The sequence below is a fragment of the Danio aesculapii genome, chromosome 2 (assembly GCF_903798145.1).
Source record: "Danio aesculapii chromosome 2, fDanAes4.1, whole genome shotgun sequence".
Lineage (NCBI taxonomy): Eukaryota > Metazoa > Chordata > Actinopteri > Cypriniformes > Danionidae > Danio > Danio aesculapii.
This window is the reverse complement of record NC_079436.1, coordinates 57,861,933-57,883,695: the sequence shown is the minus strand read 5'-3', so window position 1 is coordinate 57,883,695 and position 21,763 is coordinate 57,861,933. Positions and strand designations below refer to the sequence as shown.

At 41.2% G+C, this 21,763-nt stretch overlaps 1 protein-coding gene across 1 annotated transcript in view; it reads right to left on the bottom strand.

Annotated features, from left to right (window-relative positions):
- The window catches only part of LOC130238868 (protein unc-13 homolog A-like), a 69,745-nt gene that overhangs the window by 45,907 nt on the left and 2,075 nt on the right, over nt 1-21,763 (bottom strand). Inside the window, exons 4-12 of the mRNA XM_056469989.1 lie at nt 20,306-20,533; nt 18,238-18,379; nt 16,448-16,617; nt 15,207-15,322; nt 14,914-15,077; nt 11,004-11,157; nt 9,534-9,602; nt 8,603-8,692; nt 7,476-7,628 (exon numbers count right to left, since the gene is read on the bottom strand). Coding sequence (XP_056325964.1) covers nt 7,476-7,628; nt 8,603-8,692; nt 9,534-9,602; nt 11,004-11,157; nt 14,914-15,077; nt 15,207-15,322; nt 16,448-16,617; nt 18,238-18,379; nt 20,306-20,533 — 1,286 coding nt within the window. The remainder of the gene's footprint in view (nt 1-7,475; nt 7,629-8,602; nt 8,693-9,533; nt 9,603-11,003; nt 11,158-14,913; nt 15,078-15,206; nt 15,323-16,447; nt 16,618-18,237; nt 18,380-20,305; nt 20,534-21,763) is intronic.

The following is a 21,763-nucleotide window of genomic DNA, read 5'->3' as shown; positions in this document are numbered from 1 at the left end:
AATATATCTGATGCAAAAACTATATAAATAAATAAATAAATTAAATAAGGATGCTAGCCTTCTGTACCTCAGAAGTGCACAATAAGCTATTTTGGATATTATAAGCATGGATATTAAAGATATTATAGCATTAGGAATTTATGGTCAGCTAAAGTTCTAAAGAGCCTTTATAAAGGTAAACCCCTATTTAAAGTATTCATTATAAAGCACTAATTTAGGAAGTATTGCTAATGTTTTTTTTGTTTGTTTTGCTGATTTTTGCAGCCTGTTTGAACTTTAAAGTTCATATTATGTCTTTACTTAACTTTGTAAACCTGCAGGCCTATTTTAATAAAATGGAAAAAATATATAATACTCAAATATAAATCAAATAGTGTAAAATTAGATAATGATATTAATTAGTTAATTCATTCATTCATTTTTTTTCGGCTTATTCACGTTATTAATCTGGGGTCGCCACAGTGGAATGAACCGCCAACTTATCCAGCACATGTTTTACGCAGCGAATGTCCTTCCAGCCACAACCCATCACTGGGAAATTAATTAGTAAATAATAATAAAAACAACAACAACAAATATATATACATACATATATATATATATATACACACAGTTGAAGTCAGAATTATTCGCCCCCCTTTGATTCTGTTTTTCTTTGTTAAATATTTCCCAAATTATGTTTAACAGAGCAAAGAAATGTTCACAGTATGTCTGATAATATTTTTTCTTCTGGGGAAAGTCTTATTTGTTTAATTTCAGCTAGAATAAAAGCAGTTTTTAACTTTTTAGGAACCATTTTAAGGTCAATATTATTAGCCCCTTTAGGCAAATTTTTTTTCCTCGACTGTCTTCAGAACAAACCATCATTATACAATAACTTGCCTGATTACTCTAACCTGCCTAGTTAACCTAATTAACCTAGTTAAGCCTTTAAATGTCACTTTAAGCTGTATAGAAGTGTCTTGAAGAATATCTAGTCTAATATTATTTACTGTCATCATGACAAAGAGAAAATAAATCAGTTATTAGAGATGAGTTATTAACACTATTATGATTAGAAATGTGTTGAAGAAATCTGCTCTCCCTTAAACAGAATTTGAGGAAAAAAAATAAACAGGGGGATAATAATTCAGGGGGGCTAATAATTCTGACTTCACCTATATATATATATATATATATATATATATATATATATATATATATATATATATATAATAAAGGAATAATAAAGGGACTAAGCTGAAAAGAAAATGAATGTATGAATATATATATTCACTCATTCATTTTCTTTTCGACTTAGTCCCTTTATTATCCCCGCCAAACTTATCCAGCTTTTTTACGCAGCGGATGCCCTTCCGGCCGCAACCCATCTCTGGGAAACATCCACACACATTCACTGACACTCATACACTACAGACAATTTAGCCCTCCCAATTCACCTGTACCGCATGTGTTTGGACTGTGGGGGAAACCGGAGCACCCGGAGGAAACCCACACAAACGTAGGGAGAACATGCAAACTCCACACAGAAATGCCAACTGACCCAGCCGAGGCTCAAATCAGCAACCTTTTTGCTGTGAGGTGACAGCACTACCTACTGCACCACTGTGTCGCCTATTTATATATATTTATTTTTTAAAAAAATTTTGTAAGGTAAAAAAATGTATAAGGGGGGCCCTTGGATTTGCTATAGCCCCAGGGCCCAATGTGTTCTTAATCCGGCCCTGTCTGCATGTGTTTTTAAAGCCTGTGACTGTTATTAGAAATTATTATGTTTATAACATTAAAGGTCCATGAAGTGCTTTGAAATGTGCAATTTTTATTTGATGTTTGATGTAATCTTAACCGAAACATGAAGAGAGGGCCGGGCATAGAGTAGCTCCTCCTTAAAAAAAAACAGCCAATAGCGTGTCAATAGCTCTGCCAGTGAGAGAGGTTGAGCTCAAGCACATCAAATGGACAGCCAATGAGAAGAATGAGGCGGGGGATGTCAGAAGAGCATTTGATTGGTCAGAATATTTGATCAATATGAGGTGACGGAAAGAAAAATTGTTGCTTCATTTAGGCGGTGTCACGGATTGGCCAGGCTCTTCCACCAGCATCACGCAAAGATCACCATCACCTGAGTATTAACCACACACAGCTGCACCCAATCACTTAGTCACTATATAAGCACACACCTCACTTCACTCAGTGTCCGGTCTCGTTCCTACGAAGCGGACTCTGAGTGAACACCTCCTGGTAATCACTAACACTCTATCTCAGTATATTGTACTTATCTGCTCTCTGTCTCTCCTAGTTTGTCCAGTGTTCCCGGTGTCCTGTCTGCCTTGTGTTTGTCATCAGTCTGTCTTCCCCGCAAGCCCTCTGGTGTGTGCATTCGGTCTCCCTCAGTATCAGTCATCCAGCCTGCCACCAAGGATCATCCGCACAACCGGACTCCACTCACTTCTCCTCCGTTCTCCTGATGTGCTCATGTGTTACAAATAAACATTGTTAATAATTCACTCACCTTCCTTGTCCGTCTGCTTCCCATAACAGAAGACCGGACCTCTACAATCAACAGCATGAGCACTCACGATCCCATTCAAGAGTTGGTGGACTCATTGAAGAGAGTTTTATTACCATCTACTCCACTTCCCGAAGCACCACCAGCACCGAGCACTTCTTCACCGTCCACCCACTCATCCAGTCCCATGGCTCGACCAGCGCCCTACTCTGGCGGGGCGGAGGAGTGCAATGGATTTCTTTTGCAATGTTCTCTCATATTCACCATGCAACCTGAGTTATATCCCACAGATCGGTCCAAAATCGCATTCATCATCTCCCTTCTCTCTGGATCGGCTCTTCGGTGGGCAGAAACCATTTGGCAACAGTCTGGGCCGGTAACCAGCTCCATTCAAGCTTTCACCAAGTACTTTAAGGAGGTTTTTGGTCGCGCAGATGCAGAAGTAGCAGCTGGAGAACAGTTATACCATCTCAAACAGGGAGCCATGTCCACTCAGGATTATGCGCTCCGGTTCCGTACTCTGGCTGCTGCTAGCGGATGGAATGAGCGATCTCTCCTCACCACCTACCGGCTCGGACTGGAGCCCAGCCTCCGACTACAGCTAGCAGCCCTCGACGATACCTTGGGGTTGGAGAAATTCATCCAACTATCCCTCCGCTGTTCCGATCGTCTGAGGGTATACCAGCACGATCTTCCACCTGTTCCCCAAGCACTCCTCCGTTCGCCAGAGCCAGCAGTCCCTCCAGAACCTGAACCAATGATCGTGGAATCTGGTAGACTCACCATCACTGAGCGACAGAGGAGGCTGACCCGGGGTCTATGTATGTACTGTGGTGCCGAAGGACATGTCAGGCTGGACTGTCCCATTCGTCCAGCACGTCCCTTGGTGAGTGTATTCAGTTCCCCCATTGAAAAAATGCATCCTCTCACCACCAATGTCCAGTTAACTACCCCTTCTGTATCTGTTTCAGTCACGGCCCTCATCGACTCCGGGTCAGCTGGAAATTTCATCTCGTACGCCCTCTGTCGCCAGCTCCATCTTAACACCGAAGCCTCGACGCACGTCTACCAGATCCAACCCATAACCAACGCAATCCGTTCCCAGGCACGTATCCATCGCAAATGTGAACCTATCTATCTCCAAGTGGGATTGCTCCACAAGGAGGAGATCCAATTTCTGGTTCTGGAGGGTGCATCCATGGACATCATTCTAGGGCGCCCGTGGCTGGTGAAGCATGATCCCATCCTCTCTTGGGGCACAGGAGAAATAAAGAAATGGGGTGAAGACTGCAAAACCAGATGTTTTCCCGACCTACCTGTTCAACTTCAGAAACCACTTACCATCTATGTCACGTCTGTCGAAAGTCCAGTCAATAAACAATCCATTCAAATCCCGAAGATCTACTCCACATATGAAGACGTTTTTTTGCCCCAAGAGAGCTTCCCAGCTACCTCCACATCGGCCATGGGACTGCGCCATAGACCTGCTGCCAGACGCTCCTATGCCCAAAGGTAGGATCTACCCGTTGTCCCTTCCGGAAACTAAGGCCATGGAGGAGTATATTCAGGAAGCACTGAGTCAGGGGTATATCCGCCAGTCCACGTCACCCGCTGCCTCAAGCTTTTTCTTTGTGGCCAAGAAGGATGGAGGGCTGCGTCCTTGCATCGATTACCGAGTTCTGAATCAAGGAACAATTAAGTTCCGGTATCCCCTTCCTCTCGTCCCTGCGGCCCTGGAACAACTCCGATCCGCCAAGATATTCACGAAGTTGGACCTCCGCAGCGCCTACAATCTGGTCAGAATACGTGAGGGGGACGAGTGGAAGACGGCGTTTGTGACCCCTACAGGGCACTACGAATACCTGGTCATGCCCTATGGTCTGGTCAACGCCCCCTCCGTATTCCAGAACTTCATTCACGAAGTCCTCCGGGAGTTCCTCCATATCTCCGTCATAGTCTACATTGATGACATCCTGATTTACTCCCGGAGTGAGGCCGAACACCGCCACCACGTTGCGGAGGTCCTACAAACCCTCAGAGACCATCAATTGTACCTCAAGGCTGAAAAATGCTCCTTCCACCTACCATCTGTTCAGTTCTTGGGGTACATTATTGATCAGAAAGGGGTTCGCATGGACGAGGGGAAGGTCACTGCCGTTGTCTCCTGGCCACAACCAACAACTATTAAAGAACTCCAACGATTTCTAGGGTTTGCCAATTTCTATAGACGATTCATCCACAACTACAGTCTCATTACCGCTCCGCTGACCAACCTACTCAAAAATCACCCCAAGAAACTCTCCTGGCCTCCCGAAGCCGATGCAGCCTTCCAAACCCTCAAACAATCATTCACTCAAGCTCCACTCCTGACTCACCCAAATCCTGAAATCCCGTTCGTGGTCGAGGTAGATGCCTCGACAACTGGAGTTGGAGCCATCCTGTCACAACATCAAGGTACACCAGCATTACTCCATCCATGCGCCTATTTCTCTAGGAAGCTCAGCCCGGCGGAGAGAAACTATGACATCGGAAATCGGGAGCTATTAGCTATCAAGCTTGCCCTGGAAGAATGGCGACACTGGCTGGAGGGAGCTAAACATCCTTTCCAGGTGATTACAGACCATAAGAATCTCCAGTACCTCAAAGAAGCCAAAAGACTCTGTCCTCGTCAGGCCCGATGGTCCCTGTTCTTCTCCCGATTCCAATTCTCAATATCTTACCGACCTGGGTCAAAGAACATCCGAGCGGACGCACTTTCCCGTATTTATGATCAGCCGGAAATCATGGAGACCCCAGCCAGAATCCTCCCAGAACAGATCACGGTCTGTCCCATCACCTGGTCCGCTCCTACAGTCGTCGCCACTCCCGAATCCAGGACTCCGCCGGGCTGTCCCCCCAATCATCGCTTCATTCCTGAAAACCAACGGGTAGATCTGATCCATTCCACCCATACATCTTTGGGCACAGGACATCCCGGGACCAACAACACCCTCTCGCTGCTATCCCAACGCTTTTGGTGGCCGCACATGGCGAGGGATGTGAGGAGATACGTTCAAGGCTGTAGAGAGTGCGCTATGTCGAAGAGTCCTCGCCATCTACCTGCAGGTAAACTCCATCCCTTGCCCATCCCAAACCGCCCCTGGTCACACCTAGGAGTTGACTTCATGACAGATCTCCCATCATCTGAAGGTAATACCTGCATTTTAGTCATTGTCGATCGATTTTCCAAATTCTGCCGTCTGATTCCCTTGAAGGGTCTGCCCACAGCCCTGGAAACCGCTGAAACCCTATTCAACCATGTCTTCCGATGCTTTGGATTACCTGAGGACATAGTCTCGGACAGAGGACCCCAGTTCATCTCCAGACTATGGAAAGCCTTCTTCAGACTCCTAGGTGTGACCGTCAGCCTCTCGTCTGGCTATCATCCACAGACCAACGGCCAGACAGAGAGGAAAATCCAAGAAGTGGGGCGGTTCCTCAGAACATTCTGTCACGGTCATCAAAACTCCTGGAGCCAGTTTCTGGGCTGGGCGGAATACGCCCAGAATTCCCTGCGGCAACCTACCACCGGACTTACGCCATTCCAGTGTATTCTGGGCTTCCAACCTCCACTCTTTCCCTGGGATGGCGAACCTTCTGATGTCCCCGCAGTGGATTACTGGTTCCGGGAGAGCGAGAGGGTCTGGGACGATGCTCATCACCATCTCCAGAGGGCAGTTCGCAGAGCCAAGGAGGTCTCCGACAAGAGGAGGATCCCAGGTCCAAGCTATGCGCCGGGGCAGAAAGTTTGGCTCTCCACCAGAGACATCCGCTTGCGACTGCCCTCCCGAAAACTTAGTCCCAGATTTGTTGGTCCCTTCACCATCCTGGAGCAGGTCAACCCCGTCACGTTTAAGTTACAGTTACCACCACAATATAGGATCCACCCCACATTCCATGTTTCACTCCTCAAACCCTTTCACGACCCTCTGATTCCTTCCACAGAGCCTGGCCATGAAGAGGAACCTCCTCCCCCACTGATGTCGGAAGTCGGATCCATTTACAAGATCAAGGACCTTCTACGGTCCCGACGTCGTGGTGGTCAGCTGGAATATCTTGTCGACTGGGAGGGATACGGTCCGGAGGAGAGATCTTGGGTCCCCAGATCAGATATATTAGATCCTGCACTTATGGAAGAGTTCCACTCCAATCACCCCGAGTTTCCAGCACCTCGTGGACGTGGTAGACCACCACGGCGTCGGAGGTATAGGCCCTCAGGAGCGGGCCCTGGGGAGGGGGGTAATGTCATTGGATTGGCCAGGGGGTAATGGATTGGCCAGGCTCTTCCACCAGCATCACGCAAAGATCACCATCACCTGAGTATTAACCACACACAGCTGCACCCAATCACTTAGTCACTATATAAGCACACACCTCACTTCACTCAGTGTCCGGTCTCGTTCCTACGAAGCGGACTCTGAGTGAACACCTCCTGGTAATCACTAACACTCTATCTCAGTATATTGTACTTATCTGCTCTCTGTCTCTCCTAGTTTGTCCAGTGTTCCCGGTGTCCTGTCTGCCTTGTGTTTGTCATCAGTCTGTCTTCCCCGCAAGCCCTCTGGTGTGTGCATTCGGTCTCCCTCAGTATCAGTCATCCAGCCTGCCACCAAGGATCATCCGCACAACCGGACTCCACTCACTTCTCCTCCGTTCTCCTGATGTGCTCATGTGTTACAAATAAACATTGTTAATAATTCACTCACCTTCCTTGTCCGTCTGCTTCCCATAACAGGCGGAAGTGATGAAGTGCTTTAATGTGATACACAAACCTCAAAAAACTGACACTTATGTATGGTTTTCCCCAAGATTAGTAGTGTTTAACACACACACACACACACACACACACACACGCACACACGCACACACGCACACACGCACACACACACACACACACACACACACACACACACACACACACACACACACACAAAGATGTACTCACAGGGTCATTCTGATACTCTCGGCTATAGAGCTCGTGGCAGTTATTAAAGATGTACTCATATGTGGAGTTCAGACAGGCTTTAACACAGTCTTTCACAACCTGACTCGCTCTCGGAGGACTCTGCAGCTCCTGAACCTGAAAACACACACAGGATTTAAAGGATTAGAGGATTTAAAGAGCACTTATTATGCAAAAATAACCTTTATAATGGATTTAAACACAGTCAGCAGTATGTGAATACAACCAGCCTCTAATGGTAAACATTTATTATTTGTGTTTGTTCTAATCAGACTTGATATAAACAGTCTGCAGAAACACTTTGATTGACATTCTCCTGCTGTACGTGTCATCAGAGGGGGAATGCCCCGCCCACTACTGCCCATCTCTCCCTCATTAGCATAAACAGCAGCCGTCTGTCCATTAGCCATTAGAGTGTTTGAGCTGCTGAAGATAATGTCAGCATAGACTAAGAGGATTATAGATGTGGAGTTTTAGATGAATTTTGCAGTGGTGTTCATTACAGCATTGGTCAATTAGCTTAACCGTTTACAAATTTATCTGTCTACTACAAATCTGAAATATTAATTGATAATTCTTTTGAATATAGGGACCATAATTGTAGTCATAATCTCATCACAAGTCATAATAGAGTTAATTCATGAAATAATTCTGCTGTTTTTGTGTACTAATAATTTATCTGACTCTCATTGTTGATTTTATTGCATTAATCAACATTTACTAATGAGATTTTATTGGAAAGTGTTACCTGTTGTGCTTTATAATCCTTTTACAGTTTATAAACCCGATTCCAAAAAAGTCAGGACACTGTATAAATTGTGAATAAAAAATGAATGCAATAATTTACAAATCTAATAAACTTATATTTTATTTACAATAGAATAAAGATAACATATCAAATGTTGAAAGCGTTCACTTTAAAGACTAAATACAGCCATAAGTACCTCTGGCTACATAATTCGCGCTCTCCAGAAATGTATACGGGGGTACGTTTTCACACTGAGCCTGTGTTGATACTCACACAGCACAAATGAGTCAAATGAATTATATAGAATCAAATGAATCATTTCAGAACAAAACAAAGAACAAACCTTCATCCTGAAGAAAGTGATGCTGGTCAGAAGATCCACGGTGGATTTCAGATCCTGGAGCCGCTCAGGACTGCTGGCCGGAAAATTATTCTGAAACACATATGTCAGATGATGATTAATGAGTATTTTGGGAGTCAAACTCTGATCATAAATAGAGTCTTTTAATATGTCGCCAAATGATTCTTGTTGTAAATATGGCAGACAAAAAACTTTTGTTACACTTTGTTGATATTTCAGTAGTTGTCCTCTGAATATAATAAGAAAATGTATAGTTGTACACTGTAAAAATATCGATTAATGAACACTTTCTGTATTTAGTGATTCACAAGTGTTTAATTGGGGATGTGAGGTGTATTATGGGATGTTGATCTCTGCTCTGTCCACTTCTAATGTTAAAAAATCAACTCTACAGTGTAACAAAGTGACTTTTACTGACATTTTAGTCATTTGAAACAATATAATGTATTTAAAATAATATCTAGAGAAATAAGTCTGTAAGATAACAGAAAATGTGCTGCAGTTTAATACAACGTATTTGTAGCATAATATACAACACAAACACAGACAATTTAGCACTGCAAACTATTACACATGTCAATTTTTATGCTTTTCAAGGTTAAACATTGTTGGAGGAATGATCAAGCTCCCATAATGCAATTCAAAAACAAAAATAAAAGGGAAAAAATAAAAACAAGAATCACAAAATACAGAAAACTGCTAATTTACGGATATTTTTGTGTATAATAGCTAATATTTTATTTATTCTATTTATTTATTTATCCTAATGTACTGGAAAACCTTTTAAATTGTGTTACTCTTTCATTTTCATGTCTGAAAACCACTTTTCATTTTTGTTCCATACACAAATGCATATTTATATATATATATATATATATATACAAATATGAAGAGGAAGAATATGTGGATATACCCTGTACATAGAGAGGTCAATCCTCAGAGAGTTGTGCAGTTGGTCCAACAGTTTCACAAACCGCTCTTTCTGTGGAGGAAAAAAATGGCAAAATGTAAAATGTAGAAATATACGTATCTTTTTATTTTTATTTTTTAACCAAGACTGCATTTAGTGTTAGCGAGACCAGGCGAGTCCTAACGCCCCAGTATATTAATGGGGACTGTATACTGCTCAGTGAGCGCTGTCTTTCAGATGAGATGTTAAATCGAGGTCCTGACTCTCTGTGGTCGTTAAAAATCCCGGGTTTTTTGTCGGGTTTACCCCGGCATCCTGGCCAAATTTGCCCACTGGACTCTGTCCATCATGGCCTCCTAACCCTACCCATATCATAATTAGATTCATCACTCTGTCTCCTCTCCACCAATCAGCTGGTGTGTGGTGCAATATGGCTGCCATCGTATCATCCAGGTGGAAGTTGCACACTGGTGGTGGATGCCCCCAAAAATGTGTACAAGTGCTTTGAGGGCGTACTCACACTATGCTATCCAAACCCTGTCCAGGCCCGTTTCCCGGATGGTTTGAGAAGTGTGAGTGCTCTAAATCGGGTTCAGGCACGGTTCAATTGACCGGCCCTAGCCTGGTTGGAAGAGGTGTGCCTCAGTTAGGCTTTGGCGCGGTAAACTTGTAGTGTGAGTGCAAGCGCGCCAGAGCCCGAAACTGAAGACGAGGCGTGACTTTTACAGGACTGTTTCATGTGGATTTATTAATCATTCTTACTGTTCAGCGAACACAAACTGTTGTAGATTATTAAAGACCCAAACCCCTCACTGCACCACAGCTGCACCTTCAGCAAACCTTCTAATACCTGCAGCACGAGGACTTTATGATTGCTTATGAGCGCCAAAAGTGGCCGATCTGTTCGGCGAAACATTTGACTGCGTCACTGCATATCAAAAGACTAAAACAATATAACTAAAGAAATGTCAACTGTGCTGAGCGAGAGCGCTTCCTGAACAGCGCATCATCGATGATGTAAGCATGCCCAGGCCCGAATGCAATGTGAGAGCGGGCCGTCGGGGGAGACGGGAGAGGGGACAAGCATGCTTTGGCCTGGTTCAAGGCAACTGTACATAGTGAGTACACCCAGAGTGTACAGAAAAGCCATATTTAAATGTAAGGGATTATTATTATTATTATTATTATTTATTAGATCAATGATGATCCAAAACTAATATTGCTGAAGGGGGCTAATAATATTGACCTTAAAATGGGTTTAAATCCATTAAAAACTGCTTTTATTCTAGCCGAAATAAAACAAATAAGACTTTCTCCAGAAGAAAGAATATTAGAGGAAATACTGTGAGAAATTCCTGAATCTGTTCAACATCGTTTGTGAAATATTTGAAAAAGAAAATTAAAATGACAGGAGAGCGAATAATTTTGATGTTTATATAACATGTGGATGATCTGACTGCAAGCTGAACTCACCCCAAAGTTGGAAGCAGCGAAGCGGTCTGAGGCAGAGACGTTGTTGGAGGACTGTGTTGTGTGAGCGTAATAAGCATTAATGTTGGCCAACAGTGTGCTCATAACCGCTGGAACACCAGGACACATGTACTTCGAGGACAGACACGCAAAATGCCTGAACACAAACATACAAAACACACACTTACTGACATTCACATGACTTTCCTGACCGCACTGTGTGACTACAAAAAACTACACTTAACAATAGGTTTAGATTGTAGGCAGTTTTGGTGGCACGTTGGCTCAGTGGGTAGCACTGTGGTCTCACAGCAAGAAGGTCACTGGTTTGAGTCCCGACTGGGTCAGTTGGCATTTCTGTGTGGAGTTTGCATGTTCTCCCCGTGTTGGTGTGGGTTTCCTCCGGGTGCTCCGGTTTCCCCCACAGTCCAAACACATGCGCTATAGGAGTATTGAATTATCTAAATTGGCCATAGTGAATGAATGTAGGGAGTTTTGGATAGAGTTACTATTAAAAGTAATTTATTCCAACCTTAAGCCTGTCTTAATCTTATAGAAAAGCAAGAATAACATAATATATACCTTCACATTACTTTCCTTTAAAAGTAAATAACTACCAGTTTGTTACTATTTAAAAATTGACTTAAGATTCTAATATATTACTTAATATATATTACTCTAATATATTACTTACTAAGTAACTTTACCCAACACTATATGTAAGAGATTACTAAGCCCACACAGAATTAAAATCCAAAAATAAAAAAAGACTAAACAATATATATATATATATATATATATATATATATATATATATATATATATATATATATATATATATATATATATATATATATATATATATATATATATATATATATATATATATATATATTTATATATATATATATATATATTTATATATATATTTATCATATATTTGAGAAAAAAACAATAATAATACTAACATTAAACTCCTTTTATACAGTATATATAGTATATATATATAAATATAAGGGAAGGCTTTTTGGTGGCCAAAAACATACGGTGCAACCCTAAATTTAAATTACTTAGTGCAGTATTTATCACTTCAATTAGCAGATTTCCACAGATTTTATAGCCTGTCATTGAGTCTATTTATTTACTTAGTAAGCATGCTAGCAGCTTTTATATTAGTTTCAGAAATATAATTGAGTAATACGCAAATGTTTATGATTTATTTACAATACAGTTTGTAAAGTAGTAAGTTAGTAAGTTTGTCTTTTAGTAAATATATTATATGAGATACTTGCTTTGTTTAACAAATTTGTTAGTATTGTACACCTTAAACAAAACTTCATTAATTTTCCTTCAAATCAGTCCCTTTATTCATCAGGGATTGCCACAGCGGAATGAACTGCTAACTACTTCAGCATATGTTTTACACAGCGGATGCCCTTCCAGCAGCAACCGATCATTGGTAAACACCCATACACTCTCATTCACACCCATACACTATGGACAATTTAGTTCATCAATTCCCCTATAGCACATGTGTTTGGACTGTGGGGGAACAGGAACACCCGGAGGAAACCCACACCAACACAGGGAGAACATGCAAACTCCACACAGCAATGCCAACTGACCCTGCTGGGACTCGAACCAGCGACCTTCTTGCTGTGAGGTCACAGTGCTAACCACTGAGCCACCGTGTCACCCTAAATAAAAGTGATTTCATGTTAGTTTTTAGTTACTGTACTCCCAAAATCATTATGCATAAGCCTGGAGATATTTTACAAAACATTTTGCGCAGAAATATGAAAAAAAAATGTCTGCAGATTCTGTCTAACCTGGTCATCAGCTATTTGTACTGGAAAACAAAATATTAGAGTAAGAAATTTTTTTTGGGAGGTGCATATTTAATAATTTAGTCCCCTCTAAAATTAATACAAACGAGTTTTCATAAAAATTCAGTGTATTTGAACAAAGCTAAAATATTACATAAAACATTAGAAAATAAGAAAATAAAAGTATAAATGGAAACTACTCTGATGTAAACACATTGGGCGCTATCATACACCCTGCGCAAAATTGCGCCCTGACGTATTGCTATTTTCAGCCCAATGCAACCCTAATTTTCCCGCTTTCCACCACGTTGTTTAAATAGCAAATCCATTTGTGACACTTTCTAGACTCATGGGTGTTTCGGTCTAGAAAAGAGGTGTGTTAAGGCGCATTACTGGTACTAAAATAGGAACTAAAATAGACTGCACAATAGACCAGCTGAAAGCAGGTCTAAAGTCCACGACATCTTGCTTTTGTATAATGTTATTATTAGCAATATTATTTATTATATGCATATTTACATTTGTTTTATTAAAACAAGCTTAGATTTGTCCACCTGTCAGGTTTTGGACCATATGGAGCACAGCATGTGTGTTTGGATATAACTTTTATAACCATTAGAGCTGAATTTAGAAATAGTTTTGAAACAAATCTGTGTGCTTAACAAAGGAAATTATTTATGTAGGCTAATCGATGTCTGTGCGTACAACACGTTTCCTTATCCATGACAGAGAGAAAGTGAAAGTGAAAGTAAAGGCTGATTGGAGGAGGCTCGTTCTTTATCCTCTCGCTGCAGATGCTCTGTTTAACTGCTTTCTCGCTAGTGAAGCATTCAGTTTTTCCCAAACCAGGCTCATTCTGAAAACGTAGTCCCGTGGACGTTTCTGGAGACTGCGAAATACGTAGCCGGGGGTACGTATGGCTGCATTTCATTTTTTTAAGTGAACGCTGCGGGGCGGTGTGACGCCGTTACTTTCGGCGCTTGCCGGCCGGCCGCTTGCCTCCCTGTGGAGGGCTTTCCTGCCGCAACCAGTTTGTCCGGTTAGCTCTTCGTGTACTTCGGCAGACTCGAGGCGCAGAGAGGGGCTGACCACGACGACAACGACCGGGTTCGAGTCCGGGGAAGAGCGGTTCCAGAAATTAGCTATGACTAAAACAGAATCCAAAAAATAAAGCGAAGAGGTTCATAACAGGGTGAGAATGTTGTCAAAATCCGAAAACATGGTAAAAATTAGACGAGGGCTTTTCTTTTTCTGGACGGCTTTTGTGAATCGTCATTGGTTGGGTTTAGGTAAGGAGGAGGGTGGGTCAGCCGATTGGCCGGTCACACGGTCAATCATTCAGTCATCCAGGCGAAAGGTTGTTCGACAGCAGCCTCTGGCGGGTTTAAGCGAGAACGGCGCGGAAAAAGCACGCACAGCGGCCTCTCGCGGATTCGCGAAAACAAAAACTGCAAAAATACTTACCTCTCGTGACGTATTTTGCGGTCTCCAGAAACATCCACGGGACTACCTTCTCAGAATGAGCCTGGGTTGGTTTTTCCACTTACAAAGTCCACCATGTAAATAGCAAATGCACTATGGTGCGTCACAACTGTTAAAGAGAATGGGGGATGAGACTCTGATTGGTTTATTCTCAAAACACACCTATAACTAATTAAAAGAATAAGCTCAACCCTGTTAGACCATGCGCCACAGCACAAAGCGGATTTTTCCGTCCTTAAAATAGAAGTGGATTCGGACTCGCCCTTAATGCTTTTGCGCCCTGCGCTTTAGACTTTGCACCTAGATCGTTAAAATAGAGCCCATTAAGTGAATAATTTCTGCACACGCACATCAGTCTGCGTCATGTACTTTAGTTTGAACAGACGCTGATCTGATATACATGTGTGTTTCAGGGACTTTGCATGAATGGAGTTTGCAGCTTTACATATGTCCAGCTTTCCTTTGTAAAAGTAATATTGAAATGTTGTTTAGCTGATTGTAAAAGACCTCAGCCGTCAGTCCGTCATCATCACAGTGTTTCAGTATTATTCTTCTTCTATTATTATTCCCTCCAGAACTGTCTTGAACATCTGCTGTTAGCTTACGTCATGGCCTGATAGATGGACTCGACTCCGTATCTCATGGCAAACTCGTCCACGATCTCCTGCGCCGTCTCCTCGAAATAAACCTTCCAGGCATCATCTCCTTTAGCATCAGGGATTTTCACCACACCGCTGTTCTGCTTCTCTGTGGTGTAGTGGAAGATGTGCTGCAGAGACACACAGTACAACACTCGCTCACTTATAAAACATGCTACATGCTAAAACAGCATGTATTCAAGTGAATATTCAAGTGTAAAGTGTGTTTTAATGTAAATGAAGCCGTTCTTAGCATGTACCTCATGCAGACAGGTGTACTGGACGTGATATGGAGCCACAGTTTCTTCTCCTTTGATCTCCACACTGATGTGCATACGGATGGCTCCTGATACAGCTGACTTATCTGTGCGCTTGTCTGGTGGAACAGTGAGAAATAATAGTAAATAAGATGATGGGAATGAATGAAACATCTGCAAATGCTAGCAATGAGTAAAATCAAGCTACAAAATGCATAAAAGCAGACTAACTAATTAAAACCATGCTAACAAAAGATTTCATTATGCTGGAAACATATTAGCAACAAGCTAAATCATGTTCACAACGGTAGCATTATGCTAAAACATTAACAACAGGTTAAGTCCTCTAAGTAGAATACTAGCAGTATGTTGTGATAATGACTTTTTTTTGCTTTGATTTATTTATTTATTATTATTATTATTATTGTTATTATTATTATTATTATTATTATTATTGTTATTATTATTATTATTGTTATTGTTATTGTTATTATTGTTATTGTTGTTGTTGTTGTTGTTGTTATTATTATTATTGTAATTATTATTATTATTATTATTATTATTATTATTATTATTATTGTTATTATTATTATTGTTATTATTATTATTATTATTATTATTGTTGTTGTTGTTGTTGTTGTTATTATTATTATTGTCATTATTATTATTATTATTATTATTATTGTTATTATTATTATTATTATTATTATTATTATTATTATTATTAATATGCTAAAACACTAACATGCTAGTAGTGTGCTAAATCACAACATGTTAGGATAGTGATAAATTAAGCTACAAAAATGTGCTATAAAAGTTTTGCTAAATCCTGCAAACAACAAGTAAAAGTATGTCATCATGCTAACGAAGTATTTAATTATGCTAGAAACATGTTAACAATATGCTAAAAACACGCTAAAACATTGTCAAAGTGATAAATTATGCTATTCACATGTTAGCAGTGGCCTGAATCACTAGCAACAAGCTAAAACATGTCATCAATGTGATAAATTACACTACAAAATGTTAACAACATGTAAAACATGCTATCAAATTTTTACGTTATGCTAGAAACATGCAATCAACACACTAAAATGTGTTAAAATATTTTAATGACAATAATAAAAAGATAAAACATGATAGCAAAGCATGTTTTAACTTTCTCCTAATTCAAGCATGTCACTAAAATGTGCTAGCGATGTACTAAAAGGTGTGTCAGTGGCTCATCTGTGTCTCAGACGCACCAAGGTTGTACCAAACGTCCATTTCTCCACTCAGTGTTCTCACTTCAATAATAGTCTGACCCAGAAAATCATCAGACTCGCGCTTGAACCGCTGCTTCACACGAGATTTGATGTCGTCGTCTTCATCCCAGACGCGAACTTTTATCCGGTCCGAAGAGTTATGACACTCGCTGCACACCAGAGACAAGCTATTAATGCTAGCGCAAGGTAAAAGCCATAGACTATAGACCATAGACTATACACTCACTGGCCACTTTATTAGGTACACCTGTCCAACTGCTCCTTAACGCAAATTTCTAATCAGCTAATCACATGGCAGCAACTCAATGTATTTAGGCATGTAGACATGGTCAAGACGATCTGCTGCAGTTCAAAGTGAGCACCAGAATGGGGGAGAAAGGGGATTTAAGTGACGGTGAACGTGGCATGGTTGTTGGTGCCAGACGGGCTGGTCTGAGTATTTCAGAAACTGCTGATCTACTGGGATTTTCACGCACAACCATCTCTAGGCTTTACAGAGAATGGTCTAAACAAAAGAAAATATCCAGTATGCGGCAGTTCTTGTAACACAAATAAGCACTCGTTACAACCGAGGTCTGCAGAAGAGCATCTCTAAACGCACAACATGTCCAACCTTGAGGCGGATGGGCTACAGCAGCAGAAGACCACACCGGGTGCCACTCCTGACAGCTCAGAACAGGAAAGTGAGGCTACAATTCACACAGGCTCACCAAAACTGGACAATAGAAGATTGGAGAAACGTTGCCTGGTCTGATGAGTCTCCATTTCTGCTGCCACATTCGGATGGTCGGGGCAGAATTTGGCGTCAACAACATGAAAACATGGATCCATCCCACCTTGTATCAACAGTTCAGGCTGCTGGTGGTGGTGTAATGGTGTGGGGGAGATTTTCTTGGCACACTTTGGGCACATAAGTACTAATTGAGCATCGTGTCAACACCACAGCCTGAGTATTGTTGCTGATCATGTCCATCCCTTTATGACCACAGCGTCTCCATCTTCTGATGGCTACTTATAGCAGGATAACGCAACATGTCATAAAGCACCAATCATCTCAGACTGGTTTCTTGAACATGACAATGAGTTCACTGTACTCAAATGGCCTCCACAGTCACCAGAGCTCAATCCATAATCCTTTGGGATGTGATGGTACGGGAGATTCGCATTATGGATGTGCAGCCGACAAATCTGCAGCAACTGTGTGATGCTATCATGTCAATATGGACCAAAATCTCTGAGGAACATTTCCAGTAGCTTGTTGAATCTACGCCACGAAGGATTAAAGCAGTTCTGTAGGCAAAAGGGGTCCAACCTGGTACTAGTAAGGTGTACCTAATAAAGTGGCCAATGAGTGTATATAGACATAGAAATATATTAATAAATATGCTTATTTGCATATATTATATTATATGCAAATAAGCATATTTAAAATATTATGTAAAAATAAAATGCTAAATATTAACAAAAACTATTATTCCATTAATATGCAATAATGAATAATTGATATGCGTAATACTAAATAAAAAAAACATTTATCATTTTGTTTAGATTATGTTTAAAATAAATGTAGAAGTATATTTACTACTATAAAAACATATGTTTAAAAATTATTATCATTAAAATTATTGGACTCGAACCAGTGACCTTCTTGCTGTGAGGCAACAGTGCTAACCACTGAGCTGCCGTGCCACCTTCAATAAGACCTATTTTTATTTTTAATAGCAAAAACTAAGCATTTTATACAACTGAAGCCGTTTTTATGCGCTCACAAGTGAAAGCTCTCGTCCCAGATGGGGTTGAGGTTTCCGTAGATGGTCTTGGTCCTCTTCTTGGTTTTTCCCACCTGTACAGTGACGTACGGATCACTGGAGCCCGTCTTATCCTTGGCCTGTAGACCCTGAGCACAGACCACTGACAGACACACACAGACACACACACACACACACACACACACACACACACACACACACACACACACACACACACAATAATAAAACAATGTTTCTTCAACAGCAAATCAGAATATTAGAGTGATTTCTGAAGGATTGAGTGACTGGATGCTCAACATTCTGAGTAGAAATCACAGGAATTAATTACATCTTAAAATACCTTAAAATAGAAAACGGCAGTTATTAGTAGTTAATTCGTTATTTTTTAAATGAAACAAAAACATTAAAACTGTACAGTTTTTGCTGTGTATATTGTTTTTGCACAATATATCATTTCAGCATCGATATCGCAATCTGTGTCCGCAATAGTCACCAGTGTTGCCAGATTGGGTGGTCTGACCAAATTTAGGCAGTTTTGAAATGTAAATTTTTTATGCAACTAATTTAACAAAACATAACTGTGTGCCCCCCAGACAAATCTGATTCCTCATACAAATCTGACTCCCTGGACAAATCTGACTCCTCAAACAAATCTGACTCCCTGGACAAATCTGACTCCTCAAACAAATCTGACTCCCTGGACAAATCTGACTCCCTGGACAAATCTGACTCCTCAAACAAATCTGACTCCCTGGACAAATCTGACTCCTCATACAAATCTGACTCCCTGGACAAATCTGACTCCTCAAACAAATCTGACTCCCTGGACAAATCTGACTCCTCAAACAAATCTGACTCCCTGGACAAATCTGACTCCTCAAACAAATCTGACTCCCTTGACAAATCTGACTCCTCAAACAAATCTGACTCCCTTGACAAATCTGACTCCTCAAACAAATCTGACTCCTGGACAAATCTGACTCCTCAAACAAATCTGACTCCTGGACAAATCTGACTCCTCATACAAATCTGACTCTGGACAAATCTGTCTCCCCGGTCAAATCTGACTCCCCACAAATCTGACTCCCTGGACAAATCTGACTCCCCAGACGCATTTGACTCCCCAGACAAATCTGACTGCCCACAAATATGACTCCTGGACGAATCTGACTCCTGGACAAATCTGACTCCTGGACAAATCTGACTTCCGTCAAATATGATTCCCCACAAATCTGACTCCCCACAAATCTGACTTCCAGGACGAATCTGACTCCCAGGACGAATCTGACTCCTGGACAAATCTGACTCCCTGGACAAATCTGACTCCCTGGACAAATCTGACTCCCGGACAAATCTGACTCCCTGGACAAATCTGACTCCCTGGACAAATCTGACTCCCTGGACAAATCTGACTCCCTGGACAAATCTGACTCCCCACAAATCTGACTCCCAGGACGAATCTGACTCCTGGATGAATCTGACTCCTGGATGAATCTGAGTTCCGTCAAATATGATTCCCCACAAATCTGACTCCCCACAAATCTGACTCCCAGGACGAATCTGACTCCTGGATGAATCTGACTCCTGGATGAATCTGAGTTCCGTCAAATATGATTCCCCACAAATCTGACTCCCCACAAATCTGACTCCCAGGACGAATTTGACTCCCAGGACGAATCTGACTCCTAGACAAATCTGACTCCTGGATGAATCTGACTCCTGGACAAATCTGACTTCCATCAAATATGATTCCCCACAAATCTGACTCCCAGGATGAATCTGACTCCTGGACAAATCTCACTCCCCTTCGCGTGCATGTGCATCATGCAGCGGCTGCAGTTAAACTCATAGCGGTTTATCATGACAGTTGGTGTTGGTTGCTGTATGGTTAAAAAATTATGACAGTTAAAGTAACTAGGTTAATTTCGATTGAAATAAATTGTACTTAAAGGAAATATTAATCTAAGATTTTGTGCGTATTTTGTGCGAGTTTTGGACAGCTTTTGGGTTATATCTGGCAACACTGATAGTCACACTCTCCCACATTCGTTGTTGTTGTTCTCTTCACCTGTGATGCTGATTTTAGCGGACCACTTAGATGTGCCATCCAGGACGCTCTGCTTGATCTGCTTCATCTGTGTGCCGTGGCTGGCTTTGGGTTCATCAAACACCTCCTGGATCAGCTCGAATATCTCGGGTTTGTTGCGCTCGCGGATCTTCATGCGGTCCTTCAGAACCATGATGATATTCTGTGTTCGGTCCTCAGCTCCATGTTTTGAGCTCTTCTCAGCCGCTCCTGAGCATAAAAACTCCACAGGCTCACAAAAATACATCCACAAACACTGTATGAACAAATAGAGTCAATATTTCAATGATCCATTCATAAAGACAGCTTCTTGCTAAATGATTCAGACATTCTGACTTAGAATGACTCTGAACAAGTCATCAAACATTTTTTTGAACGAGTCGTTTGAGTGAATGATTCATTCATAAAGAGATTCAGTTGCTGTTTCTGAATGAGTCAGTCATTTAAGCGAATGATTCATTCATAAAGAGAATCAGTTGCTGTTTCTGAATGAGTCAGCTGCTTTGAACGAGTTGTTTGAGAGAATGATTCATTCATAAAGAGAGTCAGTTGCTGCTTCTGAATGAGTCAGCCATTTAAGTGAATGATTCATTCATAAAGAGAGTCAGTTGCTGTTTCTGAATGAGTCAGCCATTTAAGCAAATTATTCATTCATTAAGAGAGTCAGATGCAGTTTCTAAATGAGTCAGCCATTTGAGTGAATGACTCATTCATAAAGAGAGTCAGTTGCTGTTTCTGAATGAGTCAGCCATTTGAACGAGTTGTTTGAAAGAATGATCCATTCATAAAGAGAGTCAGTTGCTGTTTCTGAATGAGTTAGTCGTTTGAGTGAATGATTCATTCATAAAGAGATTCAGATGCTGTTTCTAAATGAGTCAGCCATTTGAGTGAATGATTCATTCATAAAGAGAGTCAATTGCTGTTTCTGAATGGGTCACCCTTTTTGAACGAGTCCTTTGAGTGAATGATTCATTCATAAAGACAGTCCGTTGATGTTTTTGAATGAGTCAGCCGTTTGAGTGAATGATTCATTTATAAAGAGAGTCAATTTCTGTTTCTGAATGAGTCAGCCATTTTTAATGGGTCCTTTGAGTGAATGATTCATTCATAAAAAGAGTCAGTTGCTGTTTCTGAATGAGTCTTCCGTTTAAGTGAGTGATTCATTCATTAAGAGAGTCAGTTGCTGTTTCTGAATGAGTCAGCCGTTTAAGTGAGTGATTCATTTATTAAGAGAGACAGTTGCTGTTTCTGAATGAGTCAGCCATTTAAGTGAATGATTCATTCATATAGAGATTTAGATGCTTTTTCTGAATGAGTCAGCTGTTTTGAACGAGTCATTTGCGTGAATGATTCATTCATAAAGAGAGTCAGTTGATGTTTCTGAATGAGTCAGCCATTTGAGTGAATGATTCATTTATAAAGAGAGTCTATTGCTGTTTC